Source organism: Amblyomma maculatum, chromosome 1 (genome assembly GCF_055883805.1).
Source record: "Amblyomma maculatum isolate TAMU_Amacu chromosome 1, ASM5588380v1, whole genome shotgun sequence".
NCBI lineage: Eukaryota > Metazoa > Arthropoda > Arachnida > Ixodida > Ixodidae > Amblyomma > Amblyomma maculatum.
The window spans coordinates 7,244,157-7,268,290 of record NC_139344.1 but is presented as its reverse complement, the minus strand read 5'-3'; the positions used below and the strand labels follow the sequence as shown (position 1 = coordinate 7,268,290).

Sequence of the window (24,134 nt, the reverse complement as noted above, 5' to 3'; positions counted from 1 at the left end):
GCTCCATCGGAGAGAACACTGCGGAGAAAAGCGGATTTTAATGAGGCGCCACCAGGAATTTTTGTAGCGCCAGGTATGGTTTTCGACTGGAAAAAGATTACGTAAATGGTAGCCTGATGGAAAGAACGTAGCTAGCCGTTTTTCGAGAAAATTTGCAACCTATACAGTGACACTTCTTTCCTGAAGCCAGTAAGGGAAAATAGCTAATTATTTTTTTTTTTTACTATTCATTAAGTCTTGGTAACAAAAACTACTGCAGACTAGTCCAGGCGACTCTGAACAGCGCTTAGCTGATTGCCTTCAGCTAATATATATATATATATATATATATATATATATATATATATATATATATATATATATATATATATATATATATATTTTTTTTTTTTTTCTTCTACTTTGTGTCTAATTATCTTTCCCCTAAACAGATTACATTACTAATTTCTGTGATTATCCAAGTAAACGTTAAAAAAAAAAAGAGACATAAAGTACCATCCCCAACGCTTTCCTTGGCCTCGCCGACTGTTGGCTTCTTTCCTTCACACACACATATATATATATATATATATATATATATATATATATATATATATATATATATATATATATATATATATATATATATATATATATAATTTGGACAAAAACACGCACTGCAAAAGAAAGGGTACATTGACACCGAACATATAATAGTTATGCTTTCAGCTTCATACACTCGTAAAAAAAGTATAAAAGGCTCTCTCTCTCTCTCTCTCTCTATATATATACCAAAGCGTGGTCTTGTGGTAGAGCATCCTCGGGAGGTAACAGGTTTTATCCCTAGTGCCGCCGGGTACCCACCGGTTTTTCAATGGGTACAAGCTTTCCCCCGGCCTGGTGCTCGGCTCTTTGGGGTGAAATGTTTGGGAAAGGGGTCATAGTTCCCATATAGTTGCTCCGATGTGGCAGTGATCCGTTCCGCCATCGGACAACAATAAGTCCGCCTCACGCGGCAAAAGCCCAATATGTGGCCCTTTTATCTTCTTGAACCAACATTTTGTTTGGTTCATGGCCCCTTTTTCCAAGCATTTCACCCCAGAAGAGCCGAGCACCAGGCCGGGGGAAATCTTGTACCCATTGGAAACCGGTGGGTACCCGGCGGCACTGGGGATCGAACCCCGTACCTCCCGAATGCACGCTACTGACGACGATGAAGGATTGTGCTGGTGTGCCAGAAGAAGAGGAAGAAGCGTTGGTGTCTGGGGGCTATTAGACTTCACCTTGTCCCGCTGCTGCAGCACTGTAAAAAAATACGCCCTTTCTTATTTCACCGTAACAACATACATACATACATACATACATACATACATACATACATACATACATACATACATACATACATACATACATACATACATACATACATACATACATACATACATACATACATACATACATACATACATACATGCATACATACATACATACATACATACATACATACATACATACATACATACATACATACATACATACATACATACATACATACATACATACATACATACATACATACATACATACATACATACATACATACATACATACATACATACATACATTATAGCCTTTCATATTTTCGATAATATTTTTTATGACCGTCTCAATTCAGTCTACATATATACTTTCTTTATACAGTGCGTTTTTTTTATTAAATTTATGGATTATTTAGCTCTATCGACGTGTGAACGATTTAATAAGCGGTTAGATTTGTGTACACAAGTAGTGTCATGAGTATGCTTTGGTTAAAGGCGCATCTGTGCTTCCTCATTAGGATTTCATATAATGCACGCTACATAAATATACTAACGAGGAAACACAGATGCGCTTTTAATCGAATACGTTTGCGAAGGTGCTTTGTTCGCATCTGCAGCTTGTGGCATTATTTTTATTAGGGCCACACCAAGTGTGCGGAATCAAATGCCGTAGTATCCAAAATCATATCCATACTGCACGTTCTGTGTTAGAGATAGTGTGAGATGGGTCAGTCAAGGGGCCTTTTTTCGGATTAATTTGGCAAAATCTTTTGATAAGGTGAGTCATAATTTTTTGTTTCTGTATTTTCGATGTTTGGTTTAAAGGCATCAAACTATGCTATAAAGCGGCCGCTGCAAGCCCGATTGTGAATCAGAACTTTACCAAGCCAAACCTATTCCACTAACATCATCTGTTCAGGGCTGCCCAGTATCCCCTTTGTTATTCGCTTTATATTTTGAGCCTCTGTGTCGTATATTATCATCAAGAACACAGCCATTCGTGGCTTCTCTCTATCACGATGGGTAATCAAGATTTCGGCTATGCTGATGACACTGCCCTTTTCTGTTTTGAGAAAAAGAGCATGAACGAGGTTTTGCGTATAGCTACGCAATTTTCTGATAGTTCAGGAGTGTCTGTTATCTTCATAAATCAAAGGAGTTCTGGCTATCTCACTGGGGTACAAAACTTGGTTTCTAAGTAGCATCAGGTCGGACTTTGAAAATTTACAGTATCTGAGGGCTCGCTTGTTGCAATATCGCAATAGTGGGTCGGACACGCAGATCTCGACAGTTATGCGACAAACTTAGGCTTTGATGGGTATTCGCCGCGAGCTCGCCCTAGAGGTGGCGCCACCGTCACTCCGGTAGTGTGGATCGGCAGCCGGCGGCGTTCGCAGAAACGCACGCTGCGTAGGTCTGCTTCCGAGTGTACGCCGGGTTTGTTGGCAATGAAAACGTGTCTTCTACAGTATTTCTGCAACATTGCAGAAAAAAATCTAGGGATTTCGCCAATGCAGCAGAAGAAGAGCGGATTTTAGGAAAACAAAGCACGCAACCACCAGTCTTCTAGATTTACTTTGCACGTTTCTTGCGCTGTACCGCGCTCACGCGCCTAATGCTTGGGCCTGCCTAATGACAGCTTTTTTTTCTTATCGACTTTTAAACAGTTTGCGCGTGTCTCATGCGAATGAGACCGGCGAATTTAGTGTCAAGCCCACGCAGATACAAGGTTCGTGCTCTGACCTGCAGTAATTTAGATTGAATCGAGAAAGCCTGGTTCATTATATCGTACTTGACTAGCGGATTAAGCAGGTTAAATGTAGCATTGGCAGCGCACTGCATGGCGAGTTGCTTTAGTCTGAGGGCACATCAACTCTGGCCCAGACAACCACGCACAAGTATTCCCCAAAAATGAGATCACGCCGACACTATACAGGAAACATCGACGCACAGGAAAGCTGATTGTTCACGTGTACAGCGCTGAGTGGATTGAATTTGCCGAGATGCATTTTGCGGCCACTGTCATAGAATGTGATAGTGTATTAATGCATGCGCCCCTAACTGTAAATGATTTCCTGAAACCGAGGAAAGTATAAGGGATTTATGATGTGTGTGATATTAATATATAACGGTAAATTAGTGGTGTAATTATTTTGTTTTGCAATGCAAATAAATTTCACCGTGTGAGAGAACTTTTACGCACTTGACAAAATTTACAATAATCAGCGATTAATTTTCAGTAACGTTAAAGTGCAAGCTACGAATTACTCGCTGCGAAGACATCGTTATAAACTGCGCATGGGCATTGTCATGTTCTGGGAAGCAATTTTAACAGGCTGAAAATTTCTTTATCACTAATTATTTAGTAGTGACTAAATCTTATGCGAAGTAAAATATTAGGGTTGCTTCCAAAACAGATGCCGGATATAAAACTATTCCGAAAGAAATGGAGGTAATCCTATCATGTGACTATAGAAATGTATTTATTCCCGAACTAAACACTGATATTTAAACCCGCATGAAGCTGTTTTACTCCCCTTGTCAGAAATGACGAGTTTTGTCGGAAGACAGCACTTGGACGAAAAGGGATTATGATTATAATAGGTACATTGATCTAGGTGTATTATGTAATATTTAGGGTAACAATTAGGTGCAGGGAATATGTTCCCCAAACATTCGAGCATTTCTCTAAAGCAAAATGTGCTCACTAAAACTTTTACGGATGCACAGAATTGCCTTCAACAAAAAAAAAAAAAAAGAAAAGAAATGCATGAAAACGGCATCAGCTATGACGTATGATTGCAGAGGGTGGTTTTGGTGTCGTTTTTTTTTTTAAATATTAACACCACATTTACCACGTGGGATTGTTTATTGTGCAGTACAATCCCACAGCAGAGGAAGGCCTTTCGAAACGGTTGTGATTGAATCCCCCGTTCTCGAAATCAGCAGTCGAGCGCCCTTACCATTGAGACACAGCGACAGAGATTTAAAAGCAAAAAAAAAAAAAAAAAGTACTCACACAACTCTATCGTGCATACAGACGGCATAGTAGGCATAGAGTGGTCTGTTCAAACTGCATTCTGCTATATGAAGCAGTCTGCGGTAGCATATGCTTTAGTAGCTTCGGTATTCCAAACAGAAACGGGAATATGCGATTTCTTAGCGTTTGCATTAACTTTTATTGACGGCAACGACCTTTTTTGCTTTGACACGGCGGTAACGACCGTATCACTTCGTTTGAGACATTGCATGTCAAAGGATCTCAAGCGCCGAAGACCGCGATGGATGATGTCCTTATCCAAGCATGACATGCTCGACACGGACAAGTATATATATTTTTAATGAAGCGGGGGGTTATAGACTGTTCATATTTATTTTGCAAGAGGCACATAGGTAAGCAAAAGCTCGCAGGAACTGCGAAAGAAACAAAAGCGCTCCTGTACACGCCGCATGCGCGCGCGTAAATCACTGCGGGCTGGCACGCGACGCGAAAACGCATCCACACTGAGTAGGTTTCGCCGCTGAGCCGCAAGGTGGCGACTCTGCTCGATCTCGAGGCCAATAGCTGCTTTCTCTATTTTTACGAGCACAAGTTTGCGATGTGTTCTTGGTTTCGAAGCTTATATAGTCATGCAGGTGTTGCATTGTGGAAGGAAAAAAAAAGTATGGGCAATGCATATAATTTTTGCTTTTTGTATGGCGCTCTCAATGGGAGCATATTTGTCTGTACAATTTTTGTATGGCGCTCTCAATGGGAGCCTATTTGTCTGTATAATTTATTCCTCCCTTTGGAGGCTGATGGAGCCGGTATTCAGCACTTGCTTATTCATTAGCTTGTTTCAAGGTTTTCGTTTTTAAATCGAGAGAATCCTCTCCTCTTAGCTGTGTTTACCGGACGATAAAGTGCCCATTTGCCTATTCTTTTAGCGCTCACTGGTTATAGGAGTGAGAGGCCTCTGTAGGGTTTTATTTAAAAAGTTAGACACATTTCATTTCCTCGCAGTAGGGGATTCCGTAGAATATCTATACTGTCTATCCAGAAAACAGATGATAAAAGGTTTGGTTGAGACGTTAATTCCGTTACCAATGCAGCAACGGATGTATATTCACGCGTCATCCTTACCAGTCAAAACGTACTTCGTGCAGAAGGAACTTTTGTCAGTGGATCGTCAGTGGACCGTTGCCTGTGCCAACAGCCAGAAAATAGATTGTTGCTTTGTGTATTGTCATGATGCCCTGTTTTCTTTCTTTCTTTTTTTTTTTTTAGGGGGAAGTGCGGGGCGGCGATATTTTTCAACACACTCTCAAAAATGACATTTATATTGCGCAATATATTATAAAGTTTTACTTACAGTGGAATATTCTAAGATTTCATAGGACCTTTTTGTGCTCATGGGACTAGCTTGTAGAAGAGCGGCATAACAGATGGCCACGCAAATCCACCACGTTCATTGAAGTCTCTGTTCAGAAAACAGTGTGCGATGTTGCGGGCGATATGTGCTGCTCAGGATCGACCTCCTGCCTGCCTGTCTTTGCCCGATGAATGTGTATGTCTACCGAAATTTTGATGTGGGACCGAATTCAGTTGGATGCTGGTGCGACTGTGTACGACGCGTTGCGGGATGCAACCTCGTTCATTCGGGCGTAAAATCTGTCAGGTTTGGTATGCTTCAATGCAATAAAGAGAAGAAAAAAAAAAACTCCCCATTTTGTACAGTGGTCAGTATCCCCGCTTGTCTCGCGGGAAACCGGGGTTCGATTCCCCGATGGGGATTTTATTGGTTGGATTGGACAAACTTTATTATCGGCGTCTTGTAGACCTTGCTAGACGAATGTCAGTCGATGCTGGCGACGACTCCTTGGGCTCTGGCCACGATCTCGAGTTGAGTTTCCAGGTCACAGCTGAGTAGCAAGGTTTTTTTTTTTTTTTTTTCTTGTTGAAGTCCCGGGAATTAAAAGGTACAAGGTGTGCTTTTTTTTTGTGCCCAAGGGGGCTTCTAATGTTGTACGTCGCATTTAAACGAAGCTCGCAACTCTTGAGCCTCTTCTGCAGCCCGCTCTTTGGTTTTTTATCCCCTCTATACCTCCGGGTTCTTGAATTATCCTCGGCATGGGCATGCATAAATAGATGTGTGTACTATCATCATCAACAACAAGCCGCGTCACAGAGGTAGGCTCTCGTGCAGAGCCGCTCTACATGCACTGAAGAAGACAAAGTGGTGAAGTTTATATTCTTCATCACTTTTCCTTTTTTTTTTTTTTTCTTAAATAGACAGGGTATATTTTTCTGGGCCCTATATATATACACGACTCGTACATCGGGCGCCAAAAACACTCAGGCGGGTTAAGCTATTGCCTGTACGCACAGTTAACAGGGCCAGAAAAATAGCTGTAACAGATGGCACACACATTTGGCGCTGTGCGTGGTGTTTTGCGAGCTTTGACAGTGGAACGCTCCATCTCGTGTCGTCGTTCATTCGTGCTTCAAGAATTAGCAACCGCTGTGCGTTAGCAGACCTCAGGCTCATCTTTCGATGGACTCATAGTGGCGATTTTTAAACTACGCAGACGGCAGGCTTAGCCGCTACCGTCTGGCATTCAGCGAAGAGCCGCAGGGCACCAAGGGAGGAAATGACGACGAAGTCAACGTATACAAGTCATGTGCGGGAACTGGGAATCTCAACACAAGGCTGCACTGGTCCCAGTGCTGAGAGCGAGCCAGGCCACAAGGCCGGCTCTCCGCCTCAGGAGGGCTCTGAATGCCTGCAGTAAGCTGGTGGACGAGCGCATTACTATGCGTAGCCACGCGGGAGCTGGAGCGGCGACTTAATGTAAGTTGAAAATGTCGTACGAGTACTCTGTCTTTGGGTCCCAACACGTGGTTTGTGTGTGTGCAGTGCAGCAGATAGCGGTAAAAGAAGAAACACTTACGGGGGAAGAAAGAGCGACGCACAGGCGCTATTCAAGTAAAAAATCAGATTGTGTATGGTAAATGAGACTTAATTAATGTCCCAAAGCGACACCGGCTGTGAGGGACGCCTTAGTAAAGGGCCCTGGTAATTCCGACAACTTGAGGTTCTTCGATTTGCATTGACGTGTCGAACTGTACACGGGAGCCATCCTTGCGCTTGGCGCGGCCGCGATGGCCGATATGGAGCGCGCGTCCTCCAGATCAGCAGTAGAGTGTCATAACCACTGAGCCACCGCGGCGGAGTGGCTACTGGGTAATGAATTCTAAGTCACATGGCAAGACAATACAGCTGCCAAATAGGTATACAAGCACCTTTTCAGAAAGACATATAGAAACTGTATTCTTTAGCTTTCCATCACGATTCATTTGATGTGAAGCGAGTGACTATTACTTTAAGGAACTTTCGATAGTGTGGGGCCAGAAATGTTTGTGGGTTAAGAGAAGGCAAACCGGGAGGGTCGACGAAATTTCTGCTGTACGCTAGAGTGGTCTTGGACTATACCCTCCCCCATTACCCCTGCCACTAAGGAGGATTGCTTTGGAAACCGCCTCTGTTGGGTTTGTGATTTGCCGATGTCAATACATAGGCCAACCACAATATCCGAAATACCGACGGCAGAGGCGAGAATTTCGGTTACCCCGTGCGCTGACCAGTCACGATTGCCAATGGCACAGTGGGTGAGCGGCCGTCCGCTTGCGAACTCGTGTTGCACTCTGTCTCACAGTTAGTTCGCACTGAAGTATAAGCTGCAGCTCTTATAAGGATTGTGGCATGACATGGGCCATTCGTAAAAGTTGGAACACAATACCATTTTAATGATACGAACATAATATACGGACAGGCCGCCATTGGAAACTGACCCTCGCAACATTTAACGCTAAATCCTAGCTAGTCAGGTCAGTATAGCAGTGCTCTTCAAATAACTAGCGGGCATGAAATCGGATATCATAGGGCTTAATCAGGTTAGGAGGCCACGTGAGGCATATCTTCTATTAAAGAGTGGCCATGTATTACGTTAACGAGGTTTACCTGAGAGACGACAACTAGGAGTAGGTTTCCTTGTCAATAAGGATAAAGCTGGTAACCCATGAATTCTATAGCAGTAATGAGAGGGTGGCAGACACCGCAATTAAGTTTATTGAGCGATATAAACTGAAGGTTGTACAGGCCTACGTCCCTACATGTAGCCATGATGACCAGACAGTCGAAAGCTTCTACAAAAAGGTAGCATCGTCAATGGAAAAAGTAAAAATGGAGTATGCTGTACTGTACTTCAACTCCAAGGTAGGCAAAATGCAGGCTGGAGACAAGGCGATGGGTGACCGTGGCATTGATCCTAAGAATAACAGGGGGGTGTTATTGGTTGAGCTCGCAGAAAGCAGTAAACTTACGAATCATGAATACTTTCTTCAGGAAACGGAATAACCGAAATTGGGAATGGAAAAGCCCTAACGGCGAGACTAAAAATGAAATTGACTTCATACTGTGTTCTAATCCTGGCACTGTGCAGGATGTAGAGGTGATCGGAAATGTGCGATGCAGTGACCGCAATGTGGTAAAATCTCGAATTAGTCTAGATTTGAAGAGAGAACAGAACAGATTAGTAAGAAAGAAGTCAATCAATGAATTTGTGGTGAGAGGTAAGGTAGAAGAATTCAGGATCTCGCTACAGAATAGACATCTGATTTTAACCGAGGAAGACGACTTTATTGTAGAAGCAATGAACGATAACTTCAGAGATATCGTTACTCAGTGCGCTGTAGAAGTAGGCGGTAGGATAGTTAGAAAGGACACCGGCAAATTGTTTAAGGAGGAGACGAAATATTTGATTAAGTAACGCCAAAGTATGAAAGCTTCCAACTCAACAGAACACGCAGAGATATCAAAAGTAATCAAAAGGTGTAAAAATTCCGACATAAGGAAATATAATGTGGAGAAAATCGATCTCTAAAGAACGGTGGTAGCCTTGGCTGCGCTTGGGTGGTTCCCAATGAGTAATTACTCCCTTATTACGATGAACAAAAAATTTAGCATAGGCAGAAGTCAGACTGACGCGCTAAGGGGCAAGGCGGGCAATGTCATTACTGATATGGACCAGATAATCAAGTAGCTGAGGAGTTCTATACTGACCTACACAGTAGTCAAAATAGTCAGGACAGTAAAGAGATTGACAGTAGTGAAGAACACTCATACGTTTATTCAGTAACGAAGGACCAGGTGAAGAACGCTTTAGAAGTTATGAAAAGGGGGAAAGCAGCTGGGGTGGATCAGGTAACTACAGATCTGTTGCAGGACAGTGAGGATATCGTGCTAGAAAAGCTGGCCACCCTGTATACTCAATGCCTGATGACATCGACTGTATCGGAATCTTTAAAGAACGCTTACATTATCTTAATTCACATGAGAATGCTAAGGACTGCAAAAACAACAGGCCAGTCGGCTTACTATCCGTTACGCACAAAGTATTTACTAAGGTAATCTCTAATGGAATCAGGGCAAACTTAGACTTCAATCAATCAAAGGATCAAGCATGTTTTCGGAAAGGGTACTCTGCTATCAATCATATCCACACTATCAACCAGGTGATAGAAAAATGCTTGGAATATATACCATCCACTATACATACCATTTTTTTATTACCCGGAAGCATTTGACTGAGTCGAAACTTCAACAGTCATGCAGGCATTGCGAAATCAGGGTGTAGATAAGGCATATGTGAAAGTGCTGGAATATATTTAAATATCTGCACAGCAACCATAGTCCTTCCATGAAGAAAGTAGAATTCCCATAAAGAAAGTTTTCAGACAAGGAGGCACGATCTTCCCAGTACTATTCACAGATTGCTTAGAGGAAGTATTCCGAAACTTGGATTGGGAGCAGTTAGGGATAATGGTTGATGGAGAATACTTCAGAAGTCTACAATACGCTGATGACTTTGGCTTGCCAAGTAAATCGGGAAACGAATTGAAACAATAATTGTTGACGTAGACAGAAAAAGCAGAAAGGTAGGCATGAAAATTAATATGCTATAGACTAAGATAATATTCAACAGCCTCGGGAAGGAACTGAAGTTTACAATAGGTAGCGAAGCGCTGCAAGTGGTATGCGAATATGTTTACTTAGGACAGGTAATAAGCGCAGATCCTGACCACAAAAGGGGAATAACTAGGAGAATAAGAGTGGGATGGAGTGCGTTTTGTAAGTAGTCGCAGATATGACTAGCAACTTACCGGTATCGCTCAAGACGAAAGTATACAACAGTTGCATCTTACCTGTACTCACCTATGGGGCTGAAACGTGGAGGCTAACGAAAAGGGTTCTACTTAAGTTGAGGACAACGTAGACGGATATGAACCGAAAAATGTTAGGGGTAATATTAAGAGATAGGAGAAGTGCGATGTGTGTCAGATAAATGACTCGAGTTAATGACATTTTAAAGCGCTGACTTGGCTTAGCGTATGTCTGGGTTCTCGTTTACTACATGCGAATCAAGTTTGTTTTCCTTAAGCCACCTGGCCCTCTTGCCGACGCATGATAACACCGGACTGCCCCTCTCAGCAGATCTGAGCACTCGCAAGCACACGACCAACGACGCTTGTCAAGACAGCTGCGAAGGCGAAATATGATAGTAGCTGCGGAGTTCAACGTAAGACGCTGGCTTGGTTTTTCGACCTCAGCGTAGATCGCCCTACCTTTGGCCCCGCATACTTGGCAGCTATACGTCACCCCCAGCATCAAACTCTCTATGCCAAGCAAAAGAGGTGATGACGGCTTTAGTAAGGCATTTGTAGCTAATTCCGAGTCGTGGCTGCAGTAAAAAATCCTATATAGATGTGATAGTGATGACTATATGGTGATAAGGGCTAGCCTGCATCTCCCGTTCGAGATATTTAATACAAGAGTAGAAATGTACGTAAACGGCCCGGGATCTGTCCTCCAATGCGTCAGTTTGTACTGCGCGCTGGCATTATCAATACAGCATGCACGAAATGGAACAACCCTTCCATCATTGGAGTACTGCCGTCCAGGCATCGTCGATCGACACCGAGAGCGTATCGCGAACGCATGCACTCTCGCTCTCAACCTCCCCGCGGGAAACAATAGAAGCGTCCGATAATGCCTCCGGCTGGGCACGCAGGCACGCTGAGCAACACCCACGAGCACTGTCAATTGATACCAGCGGGCGCTGTCTCTTTTTATTATTAGTATTATTATTTTGCTTCCCAGTCAGCTCGTCGCTGCCCATTGTGTGAAAGGGCAGACGAGTTACCAGATAGAGCACGTGCTCCCCCCAGAGGACCGCGTTTTATCGTCGCGACATCTGATTGCGAGAAGAAACTTGAAGCCGCGGAGGGCCCGGTCGAGCGTTAGTCGCCTGCTGCGGAGTTCTGTGCCGCCCGCCTTCCTGCCGCCCCAGACACATCACCGAGGGCAGCGAAAGGGAGCTGCTCTGACTCCTCACTCATACTTTGCGAATTCTTGGTGGCGTCGCAGGGGGCAGCGGAAGAGTGAGCCAGCACAGGGAGCTGCGGAGGCCGCTGAAAACCCTCTATATTCCTCCTTCCGGGCTTCGGGCCTGACGAGAAGCGACAAGCCATGGGGCTGGTCCGAGCCGTCGTCCTGGCAGTCGTCTTTATGGGTGCTGCGGTATCTTCGGCGCCTTCTCCAAAACGAAACGAGCAGAAGTGTGGATACGACGTGAGTTCATTGAAAATTTGGTCGAGTTCACATGGTAAATACCTCTGATGACAACCACTGGTGGGTTCCTCTGCAGCGACTCGCCTTCACGCGTGGCAAAACAGGCGCGGAGCAGTAACTTATTAAGGTGACCGTTTGGATTGCGCTCGTCGTTGTAGGTGATAATTAACTGAGTTGTCGCGAACTGCGATCAAGCCCTTGAACGAACAGGACGGTCTGCTGACGAGGACATGGAATTGCTTTGAATATTGGCGACCAGGCAATGCGAGTCTCCAGGAACGCGGAAGTCGCACCTTTTGCGAGAGCGTTCGTGCTGGAACTCGCTGCGCTTGTTGAGATTCTCTGAGCGCAAGTAGCCCTCAAAATATCCGTCTGCACCCTTCTAGTGTTTAAGGGCTTTGTGTTGAGAGAACGAATCCCTTTTTTCAGCTATGAAAAGTCCTGATCTTGTTTGTTAGGGATTTCCTCTCCAGTGTTCTTTTTTTTGGCCTAGCCATGGAGATGCTTACGATGACCCGCCTTTGTGTAGCGGGAGGACAAAAATACTTTCTGAGCTGCCGAGAACAAAAACCTGTATATCCAATTTGAAGAGGAACGAAAAAAAAAAAAAGCGCGGGCGATCAATCAGAATCATGTGGCATACACTTGATATCGCTGCTTTTCTACAGCAGCTTCACGATTTGAACATCCCTGAGGTAAAATAAAACTGACAGAGACATTAATGTTCATTTCTGAATAATTTGTTATACGGAAGCGGTTTTCTTTTAATTCACTTAGACCACGTGGGATGTTCTGTGAAGGTTTCAGGTGAAGGTTTTTAGCTGAAAAGGATCATGATGACCTTGTGGTCAAGAAGTGGACACGATCATATGCTCATCCCAGTGGCATGCTGGTGATTCTTCGCAGGCTGCGAGGCTTAAAACGCTCGATGCCTATGTTGCCGCCGGACAATGTTTGCCGACGTGGGGTTACTAACACTATCGTTTTGAAAGCCTGCCAGAGGCCTGCCCTTGATTTGTCATGGCTGCGAGGTTTCAAACGGCTGACGCCGCCTACGACGGACAATATTTTTCGACAGGGGGTAACTCTTCCGAGTTAAAATTTGTTGCGACACCCTAACTGCAGTTTCTGCTGAGTTCCATCTTAAGTTTCGTCTTGATTGCTTTCATGCGGGTTATAAAACGCACGGTAAGCAAACTTGGATACCTTCGATTATTAATGCTTTCCGAGCATGGCGCTGTCAGCTGACATGGCTGAGCACTAACTGGACGTAGGGTTGCATGACGTTGTTTGGCAGGAGCTGCCAACTCGATGCTCTCCTTTCAAGGGGGAGGGTGATTCAGAATCAGCCTACCAGGGCCCTTGCATTCACATTACCCCTAGGTGGTAGCCTACGCTATCGCATCGTGCCCCTAAAAACTGAACTTAAGTGTCCTCCACAATTTTTGGTTCTGTATCGATTTTTACAGTTACTTAAGTGTGTGCACAGGCAAGCACTCGTCGTTTCTTTTGTTAAGGCGAAAACTGTTATAGGCTCATGAGTGTGCGTCCGTCTGCAGAAAGTGTCACACTCAACATGTCAATCAAATGACTGCGGGGCTCTGTTTAACCTTTAAGACAAAAAAAAAAAATCATCCTCCATCGGGAATCTAACTTCTATCTTTCCGATTACCAGCCGAAGGCGTTAATCGACTAAGCCACGCCGGACATTTAGAAACACATATTCGTTCTTGTCTAGCGTTCCTGCCGTCCCCGTGCAACATGGCATGGAAAAGGGGTGCGCTCGTGGTGACGTCATGCCAACGCGGTTGCCATAGAGACTGCCACTGCTGACGCCATGATGCATCCTAGTAACAGCGTGACATCATGAGAAAGAGCTGTGGAGCAATGCAAAAAAAAAAAAAAAAAAACTAGAAAATTCGAGCACGTCGCCTTCGCTCCAGGCGTCTTCGGCTTAAGTCAGAATGTCACGTGACTATGAGAGCGCCGTAGAGCCAATCTCACACTTGAATGAGAACTGCAACGAACGCGCGCCAAAGAAAATTTCCACTATGCGGCGCGAGCCTCGACCTTGCTACACTGTTAAGGTTCCACATACGTTCCGCTTATAAGTGGAACTTATAAAAAAGTTTCACTTAACAAGCGGAACTTTTTTAAAAGTTCCACTTATAACTGGAACCTATGTGGAACGAGAATAGAAGCTCTGCAAGCTGCGCGAGATATACCGTGTGCAGCAGCAATGCTGAGGCTTTAACATCTCTGCAGTGCTATCGCAATTTTTAAGAACAGCTATGTCAACTTATTGTGAAGCGTCGTAATTATTTCTTTGTGTTTTTTTTTTCAGTTTTATAAAATAGCACGTACGCGTGGTTAATCGGTCATTACAGACTTAGTATCCGTTTCTAAAATATCTGATAGGATGTATAAAAGGGACGTCATGGGCGCTATTTTTTGGTGCAGAGCACAGCTTCAGGAGTGAAAGGTGTAGGAGGCAATGATAAGACGATTAGATATGCCTGCACGATTTAGTCGTGCTACATGCAGCACAAAATGATCGTTATTGTGACGCAGGTGCATACTCTTTATAGGAGGACTAATTTCTTAATCTACAGAGAGCGTGCGAATTTGCAGTGAAAGCAACGCGTGTTCATTTTTGAGAAACGTTATATCTATATTCCGTCTCACAAGCTGTTTGCGGCACTATATACGAAAGGTAAGGGCAACGTGTGCCATTAATAAGGGTAGCGGATTTCATGATTGTGTTCATACGCGCCTGTCGACCACGGTGTAAGGATGTGATAAGAACACAATCATGATGTGCCCGCCATTCTGATTGGCCCAGGTACCCCTCACCATTCGTAGCGCTGCAAGGAGCTTGTGAGACGGAGTATAGGGTCTCTGTTTCGCTATGATTTCTTTTGTTTCTTCTCGCTTCATTCCTTTCTCCCCCATTGGCTGCCAGCGCCTGTGACGTCGGGGTCCAATCGCTGATGAGTAATAAAGGCTGCACTTACTATCTAAAAAAAAAAAAAAGAGCAATGAATGGGGAGCACGATCATCACAAAATGCGGGCCCGCAGTTTTGACACGCCGCGTTCTGGGTGAGTTCACGATGGCTTTCATATATATAGACTGGTCCCTATAGGTTGGGCGGCAGTCTTGCTTTGGAAGGGGAAGACGTGGTAGCCGAATCAGCGCCATATGTCCAATATGCCTTCGGCAACGTAGCCTCAGAAAAGCATTGCTTGTTGTCAATGCCGACATCATAGGCGACAGTCGCCAATGGGAAGTACCAAATGAATCTCGAAAAGATGATAATGATCATGTTGGCGCGCGTGAAGCTCGTCATCATGCCCTTCAAGTTGTTGCAGGTTTCCTACAGGGTCCAAATAATCCCCATCGAAGCCAAAGAAAACCAACTGAACCATAAGAAATTTCATGCCGTATGAAGACAAACGTGAGGAGACCAAGAGTACTCCAGGAGAACTTAAGAGGGCACCAACTAATTATGTCCGTCTCTCATGAGAAACGGGCTACAGCGCTAATAGCAACTTAATCGAACGGCGGGCCCCTGTGGTCACAGGGCACATCAAGCGAAACTCACTGATACTCTGAACTCTGTGGTCACTCTACGTGCGACAGATTAATGAAACAAAAATACTTGCAGCTTGGTAACTTGCATATAAGCATTTTTATTTTTCATTCATTTCCAGATTTCTATTGCATTGCGATTTCCGACATATATATATATTTTTTTTTACCTTTGCGTATGCCGCATCTAAACAGCTAACAAAGCCAATTCCATCCACTAGAGACATGTTTGGCTACAGCGAATAGCCTACGTTTTTCATATGGTCCTTTACATATTCCCATAATTATGCGCGCGTTACAGTGAATGCTGTAGATTGGTGTTCTGTCGTAGTCGCGGCCGCCGCTTAGCCGCCGTTCACCTGACGCCGTTTGACACCGTCCATCGGTGGAGACGAGACGTCTGCTCGCGGCGGCGAGAAAACAAGACTTCCTGTTTTTTTTTAATTATTATTATTTTGTTTTTGTGACCGCCGGGGACATACTACACGAATAAACTACACATGATCACATGGCCGTCCCGCCTGCCTTGCTATTACAGCAAGGCGCGGGTATGAAAGGGCTCCAAACACATTTACCTTTTCCTAGTATGAATTACAATAACACTTCCGACACCTAACAATAATTGCTTTCGCGAGAACCAGCCCAAGGATTTCGCCATACACCATTGTCGACCACAGAATAAGAGAAAAATCTATTTTTTTTTCATTAATCGATACAAAACCGCAGGAGGAGGAGACAACATTTAATTACGATGATATGATTTGGGAAGGGAGGTGCGTTTCATTGTGGAGCTGAGTGGCAGACCCTATTCCGGGCAAAACCGGTTTACTCTCCTGGACGGTGTCACGACTTGAGTTGGTCACATCCTAGGGGATAGCTTTTGACACCTTACTTTTCGACATACAGTGCACGAGCTATATATACTTCTTAAGGTAAATCGCACCAGCGTTCGTTTCCGGCTTGAGCGGCGTCGGCGACGCCATCTGCGTAACCGGTGGGCAAGTACATGGTGGCCCAGGGGCCGTCGTAGCATCGCACTGAACAACCTGGGGTGCAGTATTCTCGTCCTCGTGCAACCTGCCATGGTCATCCGTAACACAGACGTCTCGAACAGTGCAGAGAATGACAGCGCTGACATCGCGAGATACTCCCAACGCCATCACGTCCTACTATGATGTTGCAGGCATTGTAAGCTGCTGCAGGCATAATGAACGTTGCTACTGTGACGCCTGGAGAGTGAGGTGGGCAGTGACGGAAGAGGGAAAGGTGGAAGCGTAAGGTGGGAAGCAAAGGAGGAGGGTATAATGGCCGCGGTGAGCGAGAAATCTCGACCATGCATCTGGAATGTGGGAGTCGGCAGGTCACATAGACTGCAGGCATGGAGGTGCTCGTATAGGTTGCTACCCGAACGTCCAGCTGTTAACTCGGTAACGTCTGATGGGAAATTGACATGGGACTCTAATCCAGGACCCTTGGACCCTATAGTCAAACATGCAACTCCTAGGCCATGCAGGAACGTTCGGGAAACTTGGTTAACGAGTGGCTTTATTCCTATGTTGGACGGTCTTTAACATAACGTGTCAGTTTACGACGGTATGCTATGATGTTTGAGATAACGCGTGATACAACAGGGGAATAAATTAAGAGAGTACTGATTTAGCGAGAAGCAATGCGTGTGAACGGTAACGTAAACAGGTAAGGGAGCCGATAACGCGGTCGCATCAAGCCATTAAAGGCTTACTGGCACGAGCTACTTTCGCGCTTTCCAAGAATATCGCTAACGAGTGTCCCCTCCACAGTGAAAAATAAAGCACGCGGCTGGTCATCAGTGCCCGTCTTCCACGACGTACTCGCTTAACCTTGCTGATATCAGGAGCGGTCACCGCAAAGCGCAGTCACATGTTTCGCCCCAGGAGGCAGGGAGATAGTGAAAGCAGTGCAGGGCTGCGACCGAGAAACACGGTCATAGCATCTTCGAAAAGAATTTCTGCTCCGTCTTAGGGGTTTAGTACATCTAAACCTTTCGTCGGCAGAAGTTTTGGATGCGCATGAGTGAAGTTTATGCTAGTGGGCTCCTTCCGTCGAGGTTCAGTCTGAAAGGACAGCCTGCACGAAGGGAAACATGAAGGCCGAGGACACTTAGTCGGCTATAACTGCAAGGAAAACTTGCGACATCGTTCGATAACAGCTTAGAGCAGGACGCCTTGTGTTTGCTGTTAGAAACAGAACTTGTTGCTCGTGCGAGGGCTAAGACGGTTTCCAGGAGTCTTTAAATGGTGTTTCCCGGTATTTTAGATTTATAAGATGGCAACAAGGGCAGCTATGCACTACCAGTGACAGAAGGGAACCGAAAAGCTTAGGAGATATGACGCGTAGTTTTTAAGATTTGGTGCAGGCATTTGGGGGAATATAAGCGCGTGTATGGTCGTGGAACAAGTCCTACGGGACGCAGTTGCACGAAAAATAGAAATTGCTTTTTTTTTTGTCTCGCTACCTAGTTACTTCACCTTCATTCCAGTCATGAGGCATCGATGTACTCGTATCTTTCCAGGATTTTCGAAGAACTCGTTCGCGTGACCATGCACGCAGAAATAAGTTTGTTTTTCCTGCGAAACTCGTTCGTAAAGTTTTCGGCCAGAACGGATCCCCTATCCACCAGGTGCAGCTTATAATTCGAAAGTTATGGTACATCGTGAACAACCCCTCTTATTAAGGCGATAGATTTGGTACCTACCTGTAAAAAAAAAAAAAAAAAAAAAATGTCGGTCGGTGGCGTCAACTGTTTGAAGCTTCGTAACCGTGAAAAATCACCAGCATGCCTCTGGCAGGCTTCGAATACGAGAACGTTAGCAAACCAGGTGAGGCAGTGCTAAGGAACGAGGCGAGAGGGGACAAACAGCTAGAGCGCTGTGTTTGTCCTCTCATCTCACCTAGGCCTTGTGCCGTTGCGCTGTATCATCTGAAGCAATGTCTGACCAACTAGCCCACCGGTTCATGTTGTTAGCAACCCCATGCCGCCAAACATTATCCGGCGGCATCGGCGTCTACCGTGTGAAGCCTCGCTGCCTGGAAAAGTCACAAGCCTGCATCTGGTAGGTGGTAGTTGGTAGGTGACGGATAGGCTGGAGGTGCAGTGACGCGCAGAAGCTTATTTCTCTTTCGCTCATGGAAGTCGCCGGACGTTTGATTGGTCGGCGGGTTACGTGACGTCACGAGGCCAGTTAGCGTGGTCGAGTTGGAAGGAGTCTCCAACTCTGTAAGCTCCTTCATATGAAAGAGCGGGCTGAAACTCAAACGCGCGGAAAAGTCGCGTTTCCGCAAAGGGGTATTACCTAACTGTTCAAAATAATCAATAGGCCTCATCTTCAATGCGAATGAAACGCATGAGCGGAACTCTTCTTTGGAAGGCGCTGCGTGCTCATTATTATTCTTACATTGCTAGGAATGCAGCTGCACTCCTCGCTTCTGTGAAGCAAGAATAATGTACGGAGGCCTTTTTTTTTTCTTTTTTTTTTTTGTCTTCAAAAACTGATGCACATATGCAGCGCCTCTTTTGTTCGCCTTTACGACCGCGACGGGATGTATCTTAGTACGCCTGAAGGGTCGAATCATTCCCGTATACAGTCAATCTCGGATATATCAAACTCGAAGGGGATCGCGAAATAGTTCGATATATAGGTAAATTGATATGTAAAACACGCCAGCAGATCAGCTTATTTATAACCCAGTAGCGTGCATATGGTGTACCCACGCTAATAGCGCGCTTCCTGCTGCTATACACGTCCTCCTGGCATACTGTCATCCCACCACTTCTCACCAGTGCAGCTTCTCGCGAGGTGCATGCGTGCGCACCAGGGCTTCGAGCGTCACTTCGCGGCAGGAGTTAAAAAGAGAGGCGCATCTCTACGTGCCGTTCCGTGGACGCGAGCGCGCGCTGTCGGTATTTCATGGGAATTGATCGGGGTGTCAGGCCTCGCGTCTTGCTGCTGCGTGGCACAAATGCTTTCAGGGTTGTGGGTGGCATCAAGGCTGTTGCAGACGGTGCTTCGGGAAAAGCCACTACTGATCATAAGGTGTCTAGTTCTGTTAACTGGTACGTTATAAATGTAGCAATTACTACCTCTCTTTTAGCAGCGAAGTAGGCCACGTGAGAACCGCCGCAAGCTTACTATCAGCAAGACTGGTTTCCCCGCACAACAACCAGTGTACTGAACTCCGGCTTTCTCACATGGCAATAATGTCGCGTTGAAAACTATCACTTCTGATGGAAGGCCACTTTCAATTGGACTCGATGTTCAGCTCTTCCAGCGGTTTTAAAGCGTTAACGCTGCGCAGCCGAACCGGCTCTGCGTGCGAAAAAGTTACTGTCTAGCACCATTAGGAGAAGCGCTTCACGCAGGGGCAGGGCGCACAGTTCTATATATTGAATGTTTCTCAGATCGGGAGTTCGATATAGGCGAACACTACTTCTATACGTTTGCATGGAATTTTGAAAGGGCTATTCTGAAAAATTGATATAAGCAATAATTCAATATATCCGGGTGCGATATATTTGAGATCGACTGTGCTGCATTGCGTGGAACATTCGTACTGCGATTACGAGCATGCATATCTGTATAAGTATTTTTCCAAGTGTATCTTCATCTACCAGTCAGTTATTTCTCTATTTATTAAGGCGAAAGTCTTACTAGGCAATATCGGCAATGTCTCGTGAGCATCGCGTGCCAAAAATGTGCCAATAATATGGTTAGGTAAATAATTCAAGCAAAAAATGCGAATTTAAAATTGATCAGACGTCGAAATAGCCTTACGACTAATGTCGACGTCCAAGGAATGTGACGTAACGCTAACCGGAAGTGGCTGTGTTTCTGACTTAATGAGCCAAATAAATGCGTGATAGTGATCAGAAATGTGTAATGAGTGTCAATTAATCAAACAAAAATACAATCAGTGCTTAAAGGAGCGAGAAAAAATTCTGAGAGCACTGCAGAATCTGCACTGGAGAAATGCGAAAGCGTGAGCGTTGCTGTGTTGTCCGCGAGATGTCTCAGTGGGATTCTGCGAGTGATAGATACTGCTCCCTTTCTTTCCAATTATAGAACGCCAATGAACTTTGATGTGTTCCATAAAACGCTGGTTGTGGTCGAAAAGGGGCGTGCGATCTACCGTGCGCAGTAGCAATAACGCTCAGGTTTTCACATTTCTCCGCTGCAGATTCTACAGTGCTCTCGAATTTTTATTTATTCATGACTTTTGTGTGACACGAATATCTCGTACTTGATGATTCTGCAGAGTTGCCCGGCCACAAAGCCCGACATGTTGAACGTCCACTTGCTGGCTCATACACACATGGATCTCGGATGGCTGAAGACGGTCGACCAGTACTTCTACGGAAGTGAGCTGCGTTTTGTCTTTGTTTGTGTGGCAGACACGGCGCGGAGATGTTTACTCGGCTACAGTTTCAATGGCTCTACTCAGTCCACAATTAATTTCTGGGTTGTGTGTTTATGATACCTGTGACTCCAGTTTTGTGATCACGCAGATATCTAGGAAAAGCTTCCGCTGACACAGCTATTGCCAAACGCTTAAAAAATAACGGTGTCAAATTTATTTTTATCTGGATCATTTCTCTCATAAAAGCCTTTGAACAGAAAATATATTCCTTTTAAGAGCAGTGAAATCTTATTTAAGCGGCAGCTCTAATTCATTGGCTGCTCACAAGCGCTGGCAAGCCATAACTGCCAAAGAAAAAGGCAATCCCAAACTCCCGTACCCAAAGAAGTACGAGAGTTTGGGGAATCTTTTTGTAATGTGCAAAATACCTAATAATCACTGCGTAAAAGGGACGAAACTCAAGGACAAAATGACATGGGGTGCTTTAGTCCTGGCGTCAAGTGGTCACCCCAAGGATTGACTTCCTGACGCGCCGATGCAAACTGTGCACGAACGTTACGCCCAGCACAAGCGATGAACTGCGTCCAGCGCAATTTATATCCGGTTTAGCGGCGTATCGACTTCTTTAAGTACCAGTTTTACAAATGAGAATACAGAAAACAATAAACCAGTGATTTCGGAGCGCTAATAACTGCTAACGCAACGTATGTGGTGAAAGTAACGTTAAGGCAACGTTAGGGTAGCATGGGAACAATGTCTCTACACTCCGCGCCGACATTTGATACGGTATCCCTTCATGAAACAACGCGAGAAAGTCGCTTCCTCTCTCTCTCTCTCTCTCTCTCTCTCACACACACACACACACACACACACACACACACACACACACACACACACACACGCACGCACGCACACACACACACACACACACACACACACACACACACACACACACACACACACACACACACACACACACACACACACACACACACACACACACACACACACACACACACACACACACACACACACACACACACACACACACACACACACACACACACACACACACACACACACACACACACACACACACACACGAGTTCTTTTAAACAGCAGGAAACCAAACTACTAAATGGCGATGAACTAAGCTCTACTTCGCGTTGAAAAAATCTAGAGTCGAGAAACAAGAGAGACTCGCGAGCTGTGTTTCTTTTATGCGTCTTTATGTAAGGCTTTCTTTCACATAATGTAGTAGCTTAGGAGCGTATGCTATGAGTATGTGTAGCATAATAGAGGTACAAATTATTAGTGCTTGAGCGACTAGCAAAGTGCATGTATGCGAAGGGGGATCAGCAAGGGGAGTTGGCAGACGGGAGCTATTAATTCCGTCGCGTCATGCCGTTAAAGGCAGAGCTTACATTTTCTCAAACATTTTTTTTTTTTCGTTCACGACGCCGATAACACAGACGACGCCGGAGTTTCTTGACAACAGGGTCTCAGAATCGAGCTTTTAGTGCTTTTAACTAACCAATCGATCGCTACAGCCAATTTCATTTGTAGTGACTCGTGCTTTATGATTGGCTCGCCCGATGCGGTTGGGTTGCTCGGTTATAGCTTTTTTTGTGAGCATCCAGAAGCAGCACAAACTTGACGTGTTGTTAACCAGCTAATTATATTGGTGGGTAGTGGTTTATATGATAATAATCAAAAAGGAAAGAAACGAACGTCGCCGGCCGCGGTAAATGGCATCTAATATCTTAGCATCCGAGCTGCAGCCGGCGAGAAAGAAAAGGGATATGGATTGGCTGATTGCGTTTGTGTATTTCTTGGCTGCATATGTGCAGAAACTCAACAGTAGCGGCAGTGTTGCGTCTAGTTTAATACACGGGTACACGAGACGGCGCGCATTTCATTCCTTAGTGGTGCTCAGAGCTGTGCATTTCCCGAACAGATTACGATAAACTCACAGTGCGAAGGCATTGTCGGATCTGACCGGAAGTCGCAAGCTGGCAGCGCGGTAATTTGCGTCACCCGCCGATTATCACTGGCGACATCATTGATTATAGCGCATGCACGTTTCCACATGATCAAATTAACTGTCGGCTTCTAGAATGGAGGTCTCAGAGGGTGGTGCAGCGAGAGCAAACTTGTTCGCGCTTTGTTTTTATGGTTTATATCGTTATGAGGCTTCGTGTTAGGCTGGCCAGTAAATCACTAAGTCAATGCTTCATGTGGTGACATCGTACGCAGGAAATTATATTTCTTGAAAGGGCAAATGAAGGGCGTATTACATAACCAGGTTTCCCACCTAACCTCAGCCAAAGATTAAAAACACACGGAGGCAAGATAGATGGAGGCAACTTCAACAACTTTGTTGACGACTGTATGTAGTAAGTGAGAATATTGCTGCATTTCCTTCCATTGAAAAATTCAATAAATTGAAGGCCTTTAGATAGAGAACGTCCGGCGAAAAGTCCAATGCCAAATTCTAGAGTGTCTCCTCAAACGTTTAATGCATCACTGTTTACTTTGAGGTTTGCTACAGATTAGTTTTTTCCGCATTGAAAAGAAAGCGCGTGACATGTAAAGAAAACCAACGTTACCATACTGTAGCGTGCCGATACAACAGCAATCACAAAAGAAAAACCTAATGTGACGGGCCGAAATGACCGAAGTAGGCGTTTGCTGCATTGTCGAAAGTAACTCCGAGTGCTCACTCGGCCACGTTTAGCGGGGGACACAGCAAGTGCGCTGGTTTACTCTAAGTTGCATTCCTAGTCAGCAGACGGCGTTTCGCGTTTGGCGCATTGTATGTGGGACCTTTTAATTACAAAACTTTTGCTTTTCTTATGAAAATGGTCTTTTTTCTCTGGCCTGACAGAAGAAATGCCCGACCAGTGACCAGGAACGCTGCTTCGCGCTTCGGTCTGCGTATAAGGGCTGCCGTGTGATCAGCGTGTACCCTTTTTTCTGCAGTGGACTTGGCCAGGCCACAAGTGCTACTTTCAATTTTGACGCCGTGAGCCCGCTTAATCGTTTCCACCCTGCCACATTCGCGGTACCATCCAACACTTCAAGAATGAAATACACGGCGCACTGTGGTTGCCGGCATCGACTCTAGCTAATAAAATGGACAGTGAACAAGGCTGCTAGCTTCTAAGCTCATCTCTGGCCAC

The 24,134-nt window shown here is 45.0% G+C and overlaps 1 protein-coding gene across 1 annotated transcript in view; it reads left to right on the top strand.

The window, feature by feature from the left end:
• Positions 1–11,579: 11,579 nt before the first annotated feature.
• The window catches only part of LOC146201576 (lysosomal alpha-mannosidase-like), a 48,518-nt gene continuing 35,963 nt past the window's right edge, over positions 11,580–24,134 (top strand). Inside the window, exons 1-2 of the mRNA XM_084587660.1 lie at positions 11,580–11,968; positions 20,851–20,953. Of these exons, the coding sequence (XP_084443786.1) occupies positions 11,867–11,968; positions 20,851–20,953 (205 nt within the window). The 5' untranslated portion in view covers positions 11,580–11,866. The remainder of the gene's footprint in view (positions 11,969–20,850; positions 20,954–24,134) is intronic.